Source organism: Oryza brachyantha, chromosome 11, assembly GCF_000231095.2.
Source record: "Oryza brachyantha chromosome 11, ObraRS2, whole genome shotgun sequence".
NCBI lineage: Eukaryota > Viridiplantae > Streptophyta > Magnoliopsida > Poales > Poaceae > Oryza > Oryza brachyantha.
This window is the reverse complement of record NC_023173.2, coordinates 2163290-2183121: the sequence shown is the minus strand read 5'-3', so window position 1 is coordinate 2183121 and position 19832 is coordinate 2163290. Positions and strand designations below refer to the sequence as shown.

The 19832-nt window shown below is 40.8% G+C and overlaps 3 protein-coding genes across 3 annotated transcripts; 2 read left to right on the top strand and 1 right to left on the bottom strand.

The window, feature by feature from the left end:
* The first annotated feature begins 1733 nt into the window (after positions 1–1733).
* Positions 1734–2830, top strand: LOC102700276 (NDR1/HIN1-like protein 1). The gene has a single exon (XM_006662686.3). The coding sequence runs from the start codon at positions 1988–1990 to the stop codon at positions 2612–2614; it is 627 nt and encodes a 208-aa protein (XP_006662749.1). The 5' UTR covers positions 1734–1987; the 3' UTR covers positions 2615–2830.
* A 1851-nt stretch (positions 2831–4681) lies between these two features.
* On the bottom strand, positions 4682–10456 carry LOC102699994 (cyclin-T1-3). Its single transcript, XM_006662685.3, has 7 exons — positions 10246–10456; positions 8372–8632; positions 7419–7500; positions 6817–6951; positions 6355–6530; positions 6121–6272; positions 4682–5647 (listed from the first exon to the last, which is right to left on the bottom strand). Exons 2-7 carry the CDS (start codon positions 8608–8610, stop codon positions 4986–4988), a joined length of 1446 nt encoding a protein of 481 aa, XP_006662748.1. The 5' UTR covers positions 8611–8632; positions 10246–10456; the 3' UTR covers positions 4682–4985.
* On the top strand, positions 9650–19578 carry LOC102712861 (5'-3' exoribonuclease 4-like). The gene is made up of 21 exons (XM_040528768.1): positions 9650–9709; positions 13893–14003; positions 14097–14420; positions 15316–15435; positions 15526–15588; positions 15715–15870; positions 15944–16108; positions 16197–16274; positions 16360–16463; positions 16722–16743; positions 16904–17155; positions 17248–17318; positions 17504–17632; positions 17713–17789; positions 18048–18088; positions 18164–18238; positions 18349–18485; positions 18574–18660; positions 18761–18836; positions 18940–19028; positions 19125–19578. Exons 1-21 carry the CDS (start codon positions 9650–9652, stop codon positions 19576–19578), a joined length of 2691 nt encoding a protein of 896 aa, XP_040384702.1.
* Positions 19579–19832: the final 254 nt, after the last annotated feature.

The following is a 19832-nucleotide window of genomic DNA, read 5'->3' as shown; positions in this document are numbered from 1 at the left end:
AATAAAAAAATATACTGTAGGACGAAGGAAATATGTATTTTTATAGATATAGAAATAGTTAAATATAATGTTGAGCTACCATTGCTAAGGGGTAGAAATACAAACTAAGCGAGAAGTAATTTATGGATAAATTTTTTATCTATATTATTCGTGGTTTAGAGGTTAAATATGAGAAATAGATTGTGGTGAAGCATAAAACTACTCTAAAATTGAGTTTTAAACATTAAATTTTAGATATGGTGGATAAGCCAATAAACAGTAATTCCAGACTTTTAAAACTCATGCAAAATACTTCTGTTCCAAATATGTTTCAAATAAAGCCTTTCTCGCCACACTTCTTAAATTTACTCCCCTCTCTCGCTAAAATAGACTTGTTTTCCTCTTCGAGAGTAATACTACTTCTTTTTTTAAAAAAAAAGTACAACTAACCTTTGATTAGATGTTTTACATGATCAACTTTGACCCTTTTTCTTTTGCAACTAATTGTTTAAAGTGAGTGTTTGGTTGAACAACAGTATGCTTATGGTCGATCGGTTGACATATAACAATGTGCATTGTTAGTAGAATCAGGTAGGACGTTCTTGTCGTTGCAATCTCACATTGACTTTTGCTTTAAGATCTCTATAGCTTGTAAAAATAAGCTATTGTTGTTGATAGGTCCATCAGGATTAAGATTTCTGGTTACTTACCTTTCCTCAATAACATGGAGCTGTTATATGTGTACAGATAGATGAGATTTCCCTAGCTACAATAATAAGTTATCATGTAACTGTCCCAACATAATGAATTATTTCTATTTAATATTTTTAATGGCAAGACTTGAACTAACCTGTAACTGTAATAATTTTGTTTCATAATAAAGGCGATGGATACATAACATAGATTGGTGATTCATGAAAGAAGTCTTTGTCTTTTCCATCCTTTTCATTTCATATAAAAACTTGTTCTGTAACACCAAACTTTGATATTTCTCATCAAACCTCCTTTCAACTGTTTATAGGCATTTTCCTTTCTATTTTTTTTTAGATAATGGATATTTTCCTTTCTAATTAAGCCCTCCCCGACAAATAATCCCCAAGATTAAAACCGGTCATCCACCAATGCGTAAGCTTGTTTAAAATAATTTTAACTCCTCTTCCACTACAGATAAATTGCTTTAAAAATAATTTGATGAGACCCAGCCAAACATACACAATAATTCATATTTCTCTTAAACCATACACTTCAACAAAACTTGCCCTCATCATTTGGTTTTTTTCAACAAAAAAACTAAACAACATATTTACAAATAAAAAATAATTTATAAATCAAACTTTTGTATATATATTCTTATCGATATAAAAGCAAAGAGTGAAAAATAAACTACGATAAAAATCTCTAAATTTAAGGTTAAAAATTTAAATTTTAGTTTATAAATATAAGCATAAGCTAAATGACGAGGTTGTATAACAAAAACCTTAACACATATAGAAGAGGCTTTGCGTTTTCGATTATAAAACCGCTAAATTTTGATGTTTTTATTGTGGGACAAAGGCAGATTCCGAGTGAAATTCTAAACAGTTCTTGAGAACTCAAATTTAAAAGGTAAATTTCAACCCAAATATTGATAAAATTTTATTGAAAAATATCATACCCCTCAAGATCAAAATCTAGCGCTCAATCCAAAAAAGGGAGAACCAACCATGGAACTCTCCCTCCCCTCCATGAAATTCAACATGATCCATCATCAAACGGCACACACACCCAGACACCTTAGTCCTTGTCTCTCTCTCCTTCTCTCCAAAAATAAACAAATAACAAACCCAAAAAGAAAAGGGAAGGAGAAGGTGACCCATTTATTAAGAATCCATCTCCAACTCCAATTACAATTCCAATTCCAATCCCAGTTCATCCATTCCCATTCCCATTCCCAAACGGCCACCTCCTCTCGCCAGCCACTGAGAAAGAAAGCAGCACAAGCACACAGGAAGAGAGCTCGTCGGCGGCCATGAGCAAGGACTGCGGCAACCACGGCGACGACGACGTGCGGCAGGCGTGCCGGCGGCTGCTGGCGGTCCTGCTGGGGCTGGCCTTCGTGGTGGCCATCATCGCGCTGATCGTGTACCTGGTGCTCCGGCCGACGCACCCGCGGTTCTTCCTGCAGGACGCGACGCTCCGGCAGCTGGACGGCTCCAATGCGTCGGCGCTCCTCTCCACCTCCATCCAGGTGACCCTCGCCTCGCGCAACCCCAACGACCGCGTCGGCGTCTACTACGACCGCCTCGACGTCTACGCCTCCTACAAGTACCAGCAGATCACGCTCGCCGCCTCGCTCCCGCCGGTCTACCAGGGCCACGGCGACGTCGACGTCTGGTCCCCGGTCCTCGCCGGCCCCAACGTCCCCTTCGCCCCCTACCTCGGCGACGCCCTCGCCAAGGACCTCGCCTCCGGCTACCTCATCCTCCAGGTCAAGGTCGACGGCCGCGTCCGCTGGAAGGTCGGCAGCTGGATCTCCGGCCACTACCACCTCTTCGTCACCTGCCCGGCCTTCTTCATCACCTCCGGCGGCAACGGCTACCCCGGCGCCAGCGGCCTCAAGTTCCAGACCGCCACCTACTGCCGCGTCGAGGTCTAGTCTTCTCTTGTCTTCTCCGGCGACGGCGCGTGTTCATAGCGGAATAGAAGTACATGTCGGTGATTACTGTAGCGTCGAGGGGTATAGAGGTAAATTTAGCGTCGGTTATATTTTGTGTTTAAACCTTGTTAAACTTTCAATTCCACGTTTTAATTGTTAATAAAAGGATATAATAAGCAGTAATAACTATGGTTAAAGAAAAAAACTCTTCTTTTTTTTTTGGTTCTCTCCCATTTCTTTCTCGAGATCTCTGTGTTGTCTCTTAGCTTCCATCCAATCCGTGTTGTTTTGTGGATTGATGGGTTCTATCCAAGTCCGGATTTTTGGGGGGAATTCGGGGGCTTTTTGGTAGGTTGCAAGTCGATTTTGAAGCATACGAGTTGAGGGCCTCAACGAATTTTTTGGAACTTTGTTGGAGATCTCAAGTTTGGTGCCAACAACCACAAACACACATCAAAGTATGGGATTTGGTGATGTTAAGTACGTTTTAGATTGGGCCTGGAGATGATATCCCAGATGTTGTGGACTGACCAGCAGTTGGTGATTAGTCTCTCTCTCTCTCAACTGAACTTGGAGATCGCAAAAAACTTCTTCAACAAAAAATTTATTAGAGACTATGGAGAACACTTATCCAAGAATGCATTTTTCTTAGAGACTATGGAGAACACTCTATACACTACCATTGTACTGGCATCTCTCCATGTGGCCAAGCAACCAAATAAAAGAGAGAGAAAAAGGAGTTTTTTTTTTCAACAAAGACTTGTTTTTTGAAGTTTCTAGGTGTTCTTTTTCTTCTGAACCTGCCAAACTTGTAGTAGTAGTAGTAGTAGTAGTTGCAGTAGTAACTGATGATTTAGCCTTTTGATCAGTGCTCCAGTCAGTAGCTACAACTGTTCTCCTTTTTAGGTAAACGGTTGTTATTATAGAACAGTGACACTGTCATTGACAGTGGTGTCCAATTATTTTTATTTTTATTTTTTCAACTCGGAGTTAACTGACTGATGCAATAAGATTCTAGGGATCATGGTGATGCTTGCATGATTGGAGGAGCGCCATGTGGCCCAGATTTCCTCCAAAATGATAAGGGTTTTATCACTTGTTTCTTCTCTCCTTTGGTTTTTCACAAAAGAGGAGGAAGTAGACTGCTCCACTGATTTTTTTTTTCCTTTTTGTGATTGAGGATTCCACAAACTGCATTTGCATCTGTAATTTACTCTGTGAAAGGATGTTACTGCTTAACTAATTCCTAGCAGCATTGCTTGAGAAGTTGCCCAAACCACTAAAGGTGATGAAAAGATTAGGGGCTAAGTAATATAGCATTGGCAAAAGAAATGCTGATTGCATTTGCATCCATGTCCATGTCCATGTGGGTCGCTTTCCTTGCTTTTGCTTGTGTGTCTGGCTCATGTTCAGGATACTGTTTGCACTTGCCTCACCATGTCTCCTTTCTGGCACCGGAAAGCTGGCAATATGGCTGCCTCTGATCCGTCGTCGCCCATGGATCTTTTTGTGATCATTTCTTGTCTTTGCAAATTGCAAATGCAACCGAACTGAGCCTGTACGTGTTGAGGAAAGGTGGCAGATGCAACCACCGGGCCAGCCGAAGTGGCCAGCCTCATCAATTGTGTTCTTCAGTTCTTGTTTTATCTGATGTGAGTTGCCTGGCACTTTTGGAACGACACTCGTTTGTGATTGGGTTCAGATGATGATCTGATTGAATGATATATCATGGTACTGGTACTATCATGATAAGAGGAAAAGATGGCTTCCAGGAATTAGTGAACACTGTTATCTTGTGAGGATGCTGAAGAATTATGTCATAATTAACACCAGGAGAAAAAAGAGTAAGCAGCTTTTTCTCTAAGCAGGATGAGTATACAAACTTACAAAACTATGAACCTCATTTACTCACATGCCCGGGTCGAAGCGCATTTCACCAAACTAACTAATCAAACACAAGGTCACCAAAGAAGTAAAAAGGACTTTGACATGAAGACTGAAGAGCAGAAGCACATTGTAGGAAAACAATTGTTCTTCCATACTACCTGTAGTCAGCAGCAATCCAGATTACAACAATCTCATTCAGGCATACATATATATGTAGTGTTCTGATGCTCTCTCATTCATATCGTTCACAGCGTAAAGCTGCTCCTGAATATTCTTAACACTATCAGGAACAGCTAACATCTCTAGAACATGTACATGCTCCCCGGGGAAACAATCCTTTAAATTATATATTACAGTTCAATCTCCCACATACATATAAGCATAAGCTCTCGTGACAAGAAATAGGTTCTACAAATCAGATGGCCCGAGTCACATGCGATACTATGCCAATCGTCCACAATATGCCGTGCATTAACACTCCACTCTAAGACCTTAACCTTTTAAGGTCCCTTTCACCACGATCGTAGTTCCTGTGCTCGTGCATATCCTTTCTCTTTCTGTTGTCAAGCTCTGGAGAACGGTATTCTTGGCTGTCTATGGACAACTCGCCCTCTTCAGTATTCTCAGTCAGGCGAGTGGCACCTTGGTGATCCTCTCGATGTGCAGAATGAGGCCAACTCTGCCTCCTCTCGTGCTTGATCTTCTCGTCCTCAGCAGCCAATTCCACACCATGTTCCAGCTCCCTCTCGATTAGGTCATCATCATCCATGATGTCAACCTTTTTAGCAACATCACCTTTCGATTTCCTCCGTTTCTCCAGGGCAGCTTTCACTTTATCCTTGTCTATCTTTTTCATTGCATCCATCGTTGATGACATATTGGGGCCTTCACTGCTATTGGCAGCACCATCTCTCCCTTCATTCCTCTCAGGATGAGGGTGGTCATAGACCTGGTGACCTGACACACTTGACTGTCTGGATGCTAGGTGGTTATCATGGGCAGGAGGCTCCTCGGAAACTCCCGGGGCTTTCCCCGGAGCACGTTGATTGACCACACTCGCTGAGCTACCTTCAGTATCATTCCCTTGTGATGCTGGTGGTCCAACACGGTTTTGCTCATAGAGCTCCAACATTTGATTGCTAACCTCTGAAAGGGAAATAATAATAAAAGCACCATGTAAGCATGTGCAGCTTAGAAACAAAAGAATATTAAAAGTAACAGAAGCTGAGCGAGACTGGCAAACAGATTTGACATAAGCCAAAACAGATAACATCTACCAAAGCAGTTGCACTCAAAGGTGCCACCAACAGAACATATTTACATTTCCATATTTAGAGGCAATCCAGTACAAGTTCATTCCAGTATGTTCCTGCACATGGCATTCCCATGTGTATCCTAAAACATTCTCCCAATACTCTGCAAGTCATTAACCTACTCTAGTTCCACTATGAATCTACCGTTTTGCGAAGATGAAATTTGGCTGGGATTCTTAGATAGCTAATCTAAGGCAACTGCAGCTGCTTGTGGGTTATGCATAACTTGAAAACCTCAAGAAAATTGAATAGCCCAATAGGCGGTAGTGCAAAAATGCAGTACTGCCTTTGTATCTAGACACCAACCTTCCAACTGCCGTGGGGTTACATCAAACTCTTGCCACCAGACCTTCTCGCCATCTGATGGAAGCTTGACTTTGAGAAACTTCGCAGCCAGGAAGATTGCGCCGGCCGCAATATGGTGGGGCTTAAATTGAAGGCAAAGTGATGTGCGTAGCCTGTACACCCCTTTTAAGGCGTAGTAAATAGGCATAATAGGGGATTACTATTTTTTTAAGGAGAAGAGTAATTTTAGCATACCCATCATTGACAAAATTCCAAGCAACTTGAGCAAGTGCGTTTTGAGCAACCTTGAATTTCTTTATTGCTTCAACCAAGGGCTTGTAAGGGTGGTGCACGTTCAGGTCAAAACCAAGTGTTACAAGCACAACACGCTCCCCAAGTAAAATAAGTTCCTTCTGCTGTTCATATACTTCCTGCAGAATACAACATAATTAGTCCCAAGTCCATTCCATGTAGTAATCAAGAAACTGAGTTAAAGATAAAGAAAGGAAACCAAGATATTTTAAAACTTACGCCTCTCCTCACAAAAAAGAAAAAGAAAGAAAAAAGTGAAAGCACCAACATGATAAATGAAACAACGAGCTTCAGAGGAAAAGCAGTAAGTGAAGTACAATTGCACTGAGTGGCAACTGGCAACTGAAAAAATAGGGGTAACTAGGTTAGGAAACCAACAAAAGATTTCTCAGTCAATAATTTCACCTTCTGCTTAATCCTCTGAACAGCAGCTGGATCCTTTTTGTGGATGATTTCATAGGAAATGAGTATGACATCTTTCAGGGGTCTGGGTGTTTCTTCAACTTTCCCTGCCAAGAACATGCAAACTGTGGCGATTGTCTGCAAATTATAATGAACATAAATATTACTGGCTGCAATTACTTGATAGAAAAACAACACCCTGATAAGCTGCATGGTGTATCATGTGTGGTGTTGGTGTATGCAACACAGGAAACTAACTTTATTAGTCCGTGTAACTTTTTTCAAAGGACCACACAATATCAACCATATCATACTCTAAAAACAGATGTGAGGTTTAGTTTCTTCCACAAATGAGTAGCAATCAAAACTGCAAGTACTTCAAATTGACCACTATTTGATTATTTATATACCACACTGATGTGAGATTTCATTTCTTCCACAAATAAGAGGCAACCAAAGAAGAAAGTACTTTAAATTGACAAGCATTTAGTTATTCATATAACACTGACTACTATTTCCATAAATTTTGCAGGTAAAATTGAAAATACTGTTGTCATGAATACTGTCTCTATAATTATGCCATCAGAAATTTCAATAATACTTACCCGTCTATCATTTTTTGCATGAGATTGACGAAGGAAAAAACGATGACAAAACACGATGGCTGTAGCAATTGTCACCTGAGGCCTGAATTAGCAATTCATCATTAGGACAACAGGTATACAAAAGTATCAACAAGACATATAACATACAGTACTTCCACGGTAATACACAAACATTCACAGCCATACAGGAAACAAAATTGTAAATATATAAACGATGTTGTATATTTTCTGCTCTACTTAAACCAGGAAATCCTTGCTATTCAGACCCAGCAAGAATTGGTGTTGTACAATAACTCATTAGAACAACTTTGCTATCTTCAACTGATATTTCATAGAGTGCCAATAAGCTGCTCCTAGAATTGAATCATATTTATAGAGAATGTATTACCTTTGAAACAGAAAATTGGAAAGAAAAATTGCACAGTGAAATGGAGAACTAACAACATTTTCAATTTAAAATCAATGGATTAACAGGGGCATGCTTAGTGAACACCTCTCAACAGAACAGAAAGAATGATTTAACATAGCAAATTAGACCTATTCAGAACCAAACTAGATGCAAAATTGGATCAAAACATAAAGAACTTTGCATAAAGCTCACAAGGTCAACAGACTGCACTTGTGTCTTAAAATAATTCAATAAGCTAAATGAATGTTTAGGCAAAAATAATTGGATAAATCAGAAAGCAGGCATTTAAACATCCTATTGTACATAAAGCATCTCAATTAAGTGCTTAGTAACATGGTTCAATTGATATGTCGTCAAATATTATAAACATCAGCAATGGGAAAAAAGGTGCTTGGAAATAAATAAACTTAGCTAAAAGAAAACAGCTTGTTTTCCAAACAAACATTTAAAGAACTCCAGACATCAAACATTGATGACACAGCAGTTATATTAACAGGGAAACCAAGTACAATGATAAAATAGTCATAAAGCAACATATTCTTACACTTTAAGCCTCATCCCCAAATCCTGCAGGAAAGTGCAATATGACTTGCGAAGATAAGACTCTTTCTTCAGATCAATTCCATCTCTTCTTGATAGGGAATTCTCCTCTATTTCCTTTCTACTAAAATACCAGGAGGCACCAAGTTGACCACCTTCTGCATACCTATCATAGGGAGTTCTATATGGGCTGTTTTCTACGATTCCATGATGCGAAGAGTCACTTGTCTGTATGCCATCCATGTAGGATGTACCTCTGAATTACCTGACAAAGTGTACATGTGTTAACATTTTCAAATTTAACATCAAATGGGTTAAAAAATAGGTAGGTGAATAAGCCTGAACTGTGTATGATTGCTTAAGTGGTGGCGTGGTAATGCTGCTGGGCACATAGCTAAACGGATATGCCCTACTGTTGAAAGTTAGGATAAATGATTGCTGCATAGCTAAAAAGAAAAAAAGGACAACAGGGGTGAAAGAGTTAAATCTAAAAAATGATTATTTCCTTTTTTGTTCCATGAAAGGCCCATAGAACATGATAAAGACAATGGACAGCTTCCACATTCAGGGTGCGGTAAAATATTGTTACAGCATGACCAAGAAATTGGTCGCATAATCATGCAACCCATATGAATTGCCTGGAAAACTAGCCCCGGATGTTTCAGCAAATTTGTCGCTAGCACATGTCACACATGGATGCTATAATAATAGCATACAAAAGAGTTTTCTAAAATCTTATTTGCTGATTTACAACTAATCGAGCACAGAGCAAATGAAGATCCAAAATTGAACCAAATTGGTTGTTTGAATCTCTGGTTGACCAAACTAGATTTTGTAAAACAGATTTTAGAACCTAAAAGCTAAATTATCCACAATTTTGTATTCCGATACATATTACATAAGCAGTACCTATCACTAAACTGCAGGATTTAAAGATATTTTGTTAAATTTCCTCGAAGATCAAGAGTAAGATGTGAGCACCATAAATATAACAAAACAAAATAATAGGCCTGCTACTGAAATATTATGTCCATCAAAGATTGCTGAATCATATTTCAGATTTCCAACCATCTAGCCACTCATATAAAAACAATAAGTTCATAAAAGATTAAGCATTCATACGACCTTCTCCAAATTTGTAACAAGTGGATGATGATAATAAATAAAGGAAAGGTCCGCTTGACATCATAAAAGTATTGAGGTTCAATTACTTTACACGTTATAGTATGAAACCAGGGATTTAACAACCTGAAGTATTGAAACCAGGTATTTAACACCGTATATGGTGATTTTGGATTTGGATTCACGACTGTTGAAGCTACAGATTGACAATTTTTACAAGGTAGTTTTCTGGCTAAACCATATGGTGAAACAGATCCTTTCAAGCCAAGTTATTGGATTTATGGTTGCACTAATGCTATGTAGTAATACGCATCCGTCAAGAAATTTGCATAGGTTTCATGTAGATTGAACACCGAAATTTCACTAAAGGAACGGGCACAAAGAATCACAAATCTAGGTCCTCACAGGCACCAATCCAATCCATGACTAGTAATGCCGCTGTCCAAAGTAAATAACACAAAATAGTTGATTCACAACCAGGCACCCCACAGATTCCTCGAGGAAATTCGCTACATCGAAACCTACGCGATTCCACCCAGCCAGCAAAAAGACAACAAAATTATGGCGAAATCGGGGGGGGGGGGGGCGGCGGCGAGAGATGCGAAATCAAGCATCTCCGAATCTAAGAGCGTCAAATTAAGCTGCAGTAACTAGCACAAATGGAGCACCCTGACTCACGATCGGTAGCCCCATCCCCCAGATGCGATTGGAGCAACGAAAGAGCCAATCGGAGATCGGAATCAGATGGGAACGAACCTGCGGGGTCGAAACCCTATCCCCACGACGAGGGGGTGCGGGGGGAGGGGGGAGGCTCGATGATCCGCGAGCGTCGCCTCGCCTCGTCTCGCCGGAGTGGCGCGGGGGCAGCGAGCGACGCCGGCGTTGGCGGCGGCGGCGGCGAGGGGCGAGGGGGGAGGGCAAGGTGGGTCGCGAACCCTAGGCCGTTTGTGGTTCGGGTTGGTTGCCGTCGCAGAGCTGGACTGGACTCGGCTCGGATATCCGCAAAACGGGCTCACAATAAGGTTGACCCGACCCGTCCTACTTTCTATTCTTCTTGGGCGAGTAAGATGCCTCTATTCATTTCGGTATTCATATCGGTGTTCAATAGAATAGATTAGTATATAATTAAATAATTACTAATATAAAAAATATAAATAGATTAATATAATTTTTAAAGTAACTTTCATATGAACAATTTTCGTAAAAAAATATAACGTTTAACAGTTCGGGAAGCGCACGCGTAAAAAAAGGAAATGGTTACTGATGAGAGAGTCGAACGCGGCCATTGTTTAATTATGGATTATGTTTAAGTAAAAAACTATAGTATTCTTTAATAAATAGGGAACGGATGATCATCGGGTGCAGCTGGGGATAAAGTAGGAAGAATTCAAAATGTAAAAGTGATCTTGCGTGTGATATGTAGTTTTGTGAATAGTATCATAATATTTTTATTTTCATACATGCTTGAAATCCTAAAAAGTATTATATTTTGGGACAGATGAATAGTATTATTTTGTTTTGGTCAAATGATACTTAGAAACATATCCTAACTAACTAAATTGAATTGCAGGCAATTGGTGCGACACATATATCTACAGTCTTTATGTTGCTCATGCCAATATCCATTCACGCTTTTAGATCATATTTTTGCATTGGCATGGTGGGGTGAATATAGGGATGACAATAGGACCCCAAAACCAACATGAAAAACTATTTTATTGCTACACTACATAAGTGTTATGTTTACGACTAAACTGTATCCATGTCAAGTAGAGTCAGTCCGATGATATTATTACTGCCCCTTACTTCTTACCTAATTGTGACACGTGGTTAATATGTACATGGACATATCCAAAGCTCGGTGAAATTCATATGAAGATTAAATGCTCATAGCCTAAAGGCCAACGTGCACATGTATACCTTTTTTGTAAAAAAAACTAAACTAAAAGAATCCCATATTCATCACCCCTCGAACCCTAGCAGCCTCCATGCTGAAGCATATAGGCTCCGCTAATTATTTATCTCTATGTTAAGTCTATGCTAAAGGAGTTAAATCCCGTCAAGAATGATAACCACCAATTAAAATTGATGATGTGAAGTGACTAAGCAAATATAAAAACTCTAGTGGTTTGCTAAGATGATCGAGGAGCCGAGCTATCAATTTTGTAAAGTCGGGTTTGTTTTTAGCTTTGTTTTGCTATAAAGCGATGGCAATCTTGGCAAAAAAAATGATCAATTTACCACGCCAGGTTTGCATGCCTGGCTTTCTCCAATTTTCCTAGCCTTCTAGCGCCTGGCGATCGAACCACCCATCTTTGGCCAGTAACTCCTAGAGCCTTCCATTAGGGGTGGTGATTGGACCGACCAGTGCATTAAATGTACCCTAACGGATACATTTGTCGATGGTTAGACCAGCCCTTTGCCTATGGTCGGACCAAAGTTGGCCTCAGTTGGGGGATTTTGCCCCCTCCCCCGTCCAAACATGTAGTTATGGTTGGTATGAGTATAAATACTCCCCCATCATCCACAGCTAACCTCTCTTGGCACTCTTTCAAATCCACTTTAGCACTTGCACTCACTCCTCTCACTATTGAACATCCCTTCTCCATATGTGAGTGATTGAGTCTAATTGTAGCCAAGCATACAACATTATATTTTTGTGTGTTTTGCAATTGATAATCTCCAAGTTGAGGTTACTATTTTTCACTCTTAGAGTTGTTGCCTCCTAAACGGCTTGGTGGAGTCACGATGATCTCCCAAGGAATTTGTGGTGGAGATTCGAGATGATTTGTGAGTGTTTGGAAACATAACACCTCCGGAGCGTGAAGGAAGAGATAATTCTAGAGATCGATGTTGTGTAGACCACTTTGTGGCGGGCTCCCAACCTTGCACGTCCCTTGTCAAGGAGTTAGTTAGGAAGCTTGGTGTCTGAGAGATAAAGTTGGGCTTGTCTCAAAAGGAAACAGGAAACCGACAAGTTTTCGAACTTCTGGTAAAACATCCATATACATTTTTCAAAAGGTTAGAGGGGATGATTTTTTTTATGTTTTCTCTCTGTAACATGTAAAAATAATAATTTACTTTAGTTTTCTATATTTTTATAAACCAAATAATTTTATAGAAACTATTTTTCAAGAATATAAGGCGTGCATGCAAGCATACATTAACTAGCACATTTTCCTCTAATTTTGATTTATTTTAAATTATTTATCATTAAAACGTTCATTCACATTACATGCATGTATTATGTATAATGCACATAGATAATCTAAGAGCAAGGCTAATAATAATCTAAAAGCCAGGCTAATAATAAGACTCTGTGTAGTCTTTTTATAGCCCACCCATATACTCTTCGTCATTAATACATGATCCACTTGTCTCTCTCACAGAGTTTTTTGGTTCTTGTGCCCGAGCCGGCTATAAGCTTATGTCAGTCTCAATGGTGGTTCTGTGTCATGTATATTAATTAGGTGACACATCAGTACAAAATAGAATATTTGCATGAAATTGTGAGAAGAGACTGGGAATTTGTTTCATGGTCATGAAACCTTTGGACACCATTACCAAGTCTTCAATAATACAGTGAAACTCGCATTGAGGGGCTCGAGGCGTTTCATGCAATCTAACACTCTCTCCATGCAATCAAACTTTTAGCAGTAATTAAATGTTTTATTTAGCTTTGGAAATGGTACAATGAAACGTTGCACTGTGAATAACTGTTTCATACATCGTTTCATCGAGTTAGCTGTTTTGAAAACTATGTAGTAAAACTGAGCATTGAGATTGACCTAACAACCCTCTCCTCCGCTCTCTCCTCCACCTCAGCCTTTAGTCGGCGTATAGCCTGCTATTATACTTGTTTTACACGAGGATGTGATTATAACTTTTCCTTGGTATTCATGTTATAGTTGCGCATTAATTATATTATGAGATGGAAAGAGTATTAAATACTGCTACTAATTAAAAAAATGATAATATAATGAAATAATGATAATTTTTAATTAAATCGCTGCAATGTACGGGCATTAATACGCAAGAACTAAAATGAAATGAGAAAAATGTGGAGGCGCCATCATTGGTTGGGTCCCCGAGAGAAGAAGAGCGAGCAGCAAATCAAGCAAGAACTGGCCTGTCGATCTGCTCGTTGGCCGTGCATGCGAGACGAGACGAGGCGGCGCGTCCTACTCCAGAGTACGTGCCCTCGCCTGCGGTGCACACGACGACGTTCCACCTTCCCCACGCACTGCAGCCACCGCCTCTCCGCATTCTTCTTCCCACTCAACTCCGTATTTCTAGCAGTAGCAGCAGCTGGTGTAGCACAGTACTCCGTCTTTCTACCGGTGGCTCGTCGGCAAGTACCCGGCCATCGTCTCCCCGGCCAACGAAGAAGGCAACGCTGCTAGCGGCTCCGCCTCCTCCTCCGGCTCCGGCAATGGCGTCGTCTACCACAACCTCTACCTCGACATGAATGGCATCATCCACCCCCGCTTCCACCCCGAGGGCCTGCAGGTATAGTATAGTATAATATTAGATTAGATTACTGCTCCATCCATCCATCCATCCATCCATCCATGGTTGCTGCTAGCTGACGATGAGAACATCCGCAGGTGTGCCCTCCGGCGACGCTGGAGGAGGTGTTCGTCTCCATGTTCGACTACATGGATCGCCTCATCCGCATCGTCAAGCCCACCTCCCTCCTCTACGTAATGCATCCATGCATCGATCTGAATCTCATACAGGAGACGGAGGAGATGATTCTGAGGGAGAGGTTCAGAGTGGAAGGGAAGGAGGTGCTGCCGCGAGAGGCGTCGTCGTCTCGTGATCCCAACGTCATTACGCCGGGGACGGAGTTCATGGAGAAGCTGTCGCAGGCGCTCAAGTACTACGTCCGTGCCCGCCTCAGCAGTGACCCACTCTGGAGCAACATCAAGGTCTCGATTCCTCATCACTAATACACTATTATATCACACTGCATTTTGATTCATTCCATTCTCTTCCGATCCTAATTTCTAGTAGTATGTAAGTGATGCCCCTGCACCAGTTCATTGTATATTCTACCAATACCAACATTAGTTTCGTGCTAGCTGCTTCTACAGTATGCTCCCTGCCGTAATTAATAACCATCCTTAATTTTGCCTCCGTAAACCATATATAATCACCCAAAATTAAATGTCTTTAACTTGACAGTGTGTTAACTTCTCCGCTTCATACTATAAGTTACTTCCTCCATCCCAAATTGATTATCATATACGGTCTAGGTGCAAAGACGAAAAAACCAAGAATATATTTAATTAGCATTGGAAAACTAGAGTCACAAATCCCAAGCCGCATGTGTACATGCAAAATCGAAATTTGCAAATCACATCAAAGCTGATTGGGTAGATGCATGTAAGCATTTAATGTGTGCGTTAGCTAAAGAGTTTTTCACCCTATAATTAATGTATAATAGGCTCTCATCTCTTATATGGTTATCAATTTGAGATTTCTAATCTTCTCTTATATGATGATCAATTTGGGATGGAGGAAGTACTATACATGGGTCTTGTTCTAAATAAAACTCTTTTCAAGGTTGATCAAGTTTATAGAAAAATATTTAAATATTTCTAACACAAAAATATACCATATACAATATATTGAGTAGTGGATTTACTTAAACTATTTGGTATCATAGATATTAGTATATTTTTGTTATAAACGTTGTCAAATTTGAAAACGTTTAACTTGGGCCTAACTCTAAGTAGCTTATAATGTAAAACAAAGAGATTATTAGACTCTGGAACACATCACCATTTTCTTGCTCAATTAAGTTCATCACCTAATTTGAAGGTCATTCTCTCTGATGCAAACGTCCCTGGAGAAGGGGAGCACAAGATCATGTCTTTCATCCGTGCACAGCGTGGCAGGGAAGGCTATGACCCAAATACTCGCCATTGCCTCTATGGACTGGTAAGAATCCAATCCAACTGGACATTTCAAATTCAGACACTCTGTCCTATATACCTAGTTACAATGGAGTTAATGAACAAACTGCTGCAGGATGCTGATTTGATCATGCTTGCTTTGGCATCTCATGAAGTCCATTTCTCAATTCTACGCGAGGTTTGTGTTCTGTCCATCCACATCTTCAAATCTTAGTTCGGTAACTAGATTGAGTAGATACTATGCCTTCACATTCAAGGTAACTACTGGAGCTAAGATTTGCTCCTGTTTTACAAACATGATCAGGATGTGCTAACTGGAAGCCAGCATGAAAACGTCGTCCCTATTATCCAAAATAATGTCTTCACGGCCCAAGAGGCTGAAAAATTCAAGTGCAGAGCATGGTTCCCTCGGATAACAGAAGCAAGACCTGAGGGCAAGTTACCCAAGAAACCATATCAGGTTTGTTCCCCTGTAGCTAAATACTAGATATTTCTTATTTGGACTGTAAATTAATAGCTTCTTCCTCGTGCAGTTTCTGAACATTTGGGTACTTAGAGAGTACCTGGAGCTTGATATGAAGATACCAAACCCGGTCCAGCAACTTGATATCGAGAGGCTAATCGATGACTTTGTCTTCATTTGTTTCCTGACTGGGAATGATTTCATTGCTCACGTTCCGTCACTTGAAATAAATGAGGTTACAAGTTCATGAGTAATTGTTACTTGTTTCACTTGTTTCATCATGCTATTGCACAAATACTTATGGATTTTGTTCTGTCTGACAGGGTGCTGTTGATCTAATTATTGAAGTATACAAAGCGTCCTTCAACAAAATGGGAGGTTATATTGTGGACACAGACAAAGTAACTGACAAATTCTGCCACCTATTTACGTACATCAATGGCCATATGTTGTTCTCCCACTTAGTTTTGTTGCTACTGGAAACAGGTTAAGGATAAACATGCCGCCTTTCTGAAAGTTTCGAGGTTGGAAAAGTTTTTCCATGAACTATCTTTATATGAAGAGAAAATATTTCAGAAAAGATACCGGCTGTGAGAGGTTCTTGAATCCTCATCTATATCAAATGGTTATTTTTCACAGTTGTGAATCGGAGTTTCCTAATCCATTCCGCGGGTTAAATGCATGCAGGATTTTGTTCGCAAAATGGAGCGCCAAGCAGCAGAGAAGGCATGGAATGAAATAAAGTCTGAAAATGTAGTAAGGGTCATTTGTGGCTATAGGATTGTGAACTGTACACCCGTAAGATCAAGTATTACATATACTGATTTTATCAGTTTTGTTTTACTCAGGAAGAAAGTTTTGATTACCAAGGCATGATGGCCAAGATCTCTCTCACAGATGATGAAGTTTCTACTTGCAAGACTGACGAATCTGTTGTATTAGAATTTCATCTCTCCCTGTGCCAAATATTTAGCAATGCTGACATAACTGGTTTAACACCTATGAACTTGACTGCTTCTTTGTCTTTCAGATTAAAATGAATAGCTTAGAGCTGAGGCAAAAATTGAAGGACATTCTTTCTAATAAGCAAAATCTTCTAAAAAGTGGAGCTTGTAAACTTGACAAGGTTAGTAATGTCGGTTGTGGCAATTGGTCCTCTGCAGAAATATTGACATATATAATGCAGATAAAACTAGGATCACTTGGATGGAAATCTCGGTACTTCAAGGAAAAGTTTGGTGCTGAAGCCAAAGATGAAATTGCGAAGCTGCAGAATGAGATGGTTACAATTTTCCATCATTCCTTATGCAAATGGAATACAGTAACTGGATGGTATCTCATCGCCATAATCTCTCTTTTCATTTGCTGAGCTAGGTCCAGAAGTATTTGGAAGGACTTTGCTGGGTACTACTCTACTATTTTTCTGATGTACCATCATGGAGCTGGTAAATTAATATTTGCTTATTCCTTTGTCATGATGCAGTAATTTGTGCTTTGAATCGTATTGACGGCAATTATCTGAATGACAAGTACTAAATTCAATAAATGCTGTGGTGCCACTGCTAATTACTAGTCTTGTTATATGTACAAGTATGCAGATATAAGTTTCATCTCCCTTTTTCCCTTTCAGGTACTATCCATTTTATTATGCTCCTTTTGCATCTGATGTCAAAGGTCTTTCCCGGTTTAAGATATCATTCACCTTGGACAAACCACTGAGGCCATTCGATCAGCTCATGGCGGTTCTACCACCTGAAAGGCACACTGGATCATCTATCATGCTTTAAGTTCTTCCCATGCACATTATTTTCGAAAGTTAACTTTGATTGCCTTTTGCAGCTCGTTTGCACTACCAAAATGTTACAGCAAAGTGATGAACTCTGAAGAGTCTCTGATACGAGCGTATTATCCATCAGGTATATTAGCATGAGCAATTTTAGCTTCCTTGGAAAGGTACCTCTAGTAACCAAAATTTATATTAAAATTTTTGGCACTAAGTACAAAGTAATTGGAACTACCAAAGTTTACATTAGAAAATGTGGTGCCGTCTATGTTTTCTAAAGTATGGCAAAATTACTCTATTATACAAAAACACATGCCATCAGTGAACATCACCATGGTTTTATTTTTCTGCTTTAGTAAATATACAAATTCCTTTCGTCTTTTCTTAACAGAGCTAGATATCGACACAGATGGGAAACGTTTCTTGTGGCAGGTAAGTGCACTAGCTAGTGTAATCAAGAATCGATTGATGCACTTGTCAAACACGACTCAGATGCTAATTTTTCAGGGCATTGCGAAGCTGCCGTTCATAGATGACAAGCTGCTTCTTTCAGTCACCAAGGAGGCAGAGAAAGAGCTTGCGGTAAAACAATTTGTTACTATCTATCCTAATGTTGCACAAACTTATTTTCGTTAAACCTAGATAGCGATAGGTAATCACCTAATCACTCTCTTTGGTTTCTACAAAATTAGGTGCATGAGTTGAGACGCAACGCTGTTCGTCAAGAGAAGATCTTTCTGAGGAAATCAAATGCCCTGGCAAACAATGAAGCGTTTGCGCAAACATTGGATTGCTCCCTGCAAAAGCTCCCGATAGATCCTGCTACTAGGTACATGCAAATCCTGAAATGATCTGGTTTAAAACTGGTGAAATATGAAGTCTAGTTTTGAACTCTTGCTGATTTTTTTTCTCCATAGTGAAATTGGAGGATGGTTGTTACCTGATGATGATGATGATGGTTTAAGTGGATTCGATAGCTCTCCTGTCAAAAATAACCTGTCTTTGTGAGAGTTCTTGATTCTTGAATCCTATCATTCATATGCTGTCATGCTTGGTGGCGGCCGTTGAAGTTTTGAATTTTCATCAAATTTGTGTATGTTTCAGATCAGCTAAGTTCTTCAATCCTGAGACAGTGAAGCCAGCCACAAGGCTACTTGACAGTGTCAGAATTCCTGACAAGGTAATCAAAATTTATACTGCATAACTCAATCTTTTCAAGAAATTACACTCCACATTTGACAGTTAATATCATCATCTATGTAATTAACTGGTGTGTAATGCAGACTGTAACCGAAGATGACATTTCGGTTAGGCCGGCTCTGGCACACACACCCGTACCCGAAATCTCCTGCGAATTCCAAGCAATTGTAGTGTACTCGATCTCTGAAATCTCGTTGCGTTTACGTTGAGTTGATGCACGGGCGCCCATGGTTTTACTGAATCAGTGTATCCTGATGCGTTCTTGCAGTGTGCAGCAGAGCCGCAGGCCAGACACCCCTTGCTGGAAGTCGACCACGCCGCCGCCGCCGCGCGAGGAGATCAGGAGCGCCGGCACGGGGTGGCTGGGGCGAGGCAGAGGGAGCGCCGTCGCCGTCGCCGCCGTCGTCCCTCCCGCCGCCGAGGCGCAGCTGTCGTGGAGCGGTGCCAGGTACGCTCGGGGGCGAGGGAGCGGCGGCACTGTCTTTGGCCACGGCCAGACGACGGCGCGGCACCAGTGGAGCGGCGGCAATGGGAGTTCGGGGGGTGACAGCGGCGGCGGTCGTGGCTCGTACAACCTCCGGCCTGGAGGCTACGGTAGCGGCGCGTACCATAGGCAGCAGCAGCAGCAGCAGATGGCGTGGCGGCCGGTCGGATCAGGGGGAGGCGGCGGCGGCGGAGATGGCAGCGGCCGTGGCGGGAACGGGCAGCCCCGTGCTTGGTAGTTGGTAGGATTTGAAACGGACGACGCGCGTGGGCCGCAACTTTTGTAGCATCGATTAAATAGCCGCATTTTTCGGGCCTACGGAATACGGCCCAGGTGAGCCCAGTAGGGGTGGTCTTAATGCTTCTTCACTTGGAGCTAATTCAGATGCCTCACTAAACCATCCTGATGTTTGACTAAACAACACTGTTGCATTTTTCTGTGATAAGTAAGAAGACAATTTATGTTTGTTCTTATTTCAATTGATCCTAAGTG

Bases quoted from the DNA above. Each gene is read 5' to 3' on its own strand.
- LOC102712861 (XM_040528768.1), top strand. From the start codon at position 9,650: ATGGTGATTTTGGATTTGGATTCACGACTGTTGAAGCTACAGATTGAC. The intron at 15,871-15,943 runs GTTTGTTCCCCT...TTCCTCGTGCAG, and splicing joins TACCCAAGAAACCATATCAG to TTTCTGAACATTTGGGTACT. The intron at 16,109-16,196 runs GTTACAAGTTCA...TCTGTCTGACAG, and splicing joins CGTCACTTGAAATAAATGAG to GGTGCTGTTGATCTAATTAT.
- LOC102699994 (XM_006662685.3), bottom strand. From the start codon at position 8,610: ATGGATGGCATACAGACAAGTGACTCTTCGCATCATGGAATCGTAGAA. The intron at 7,501-8,371 runs GTAAGAATATGT...TTGCTAATTCAG, and splicing joins TTGGGGATGAGGCTTAAAGT to GCCTCAGGTGACAATTGCTA. The intron at 6,952-7,418 runs GTAAGTATTATT...TATAATTTGCAG, and splicing joins ATGCAAAAAATGATAGACGG to ACAATCGCCACAGTTTGCAT.
- LOC102700276 (XM_006662686.3), top strand. From the start codon at position 1,988: ATGAGCAAGGACTGCGGCAACCACGGCGACGACGACGTGCGGCAGGCG.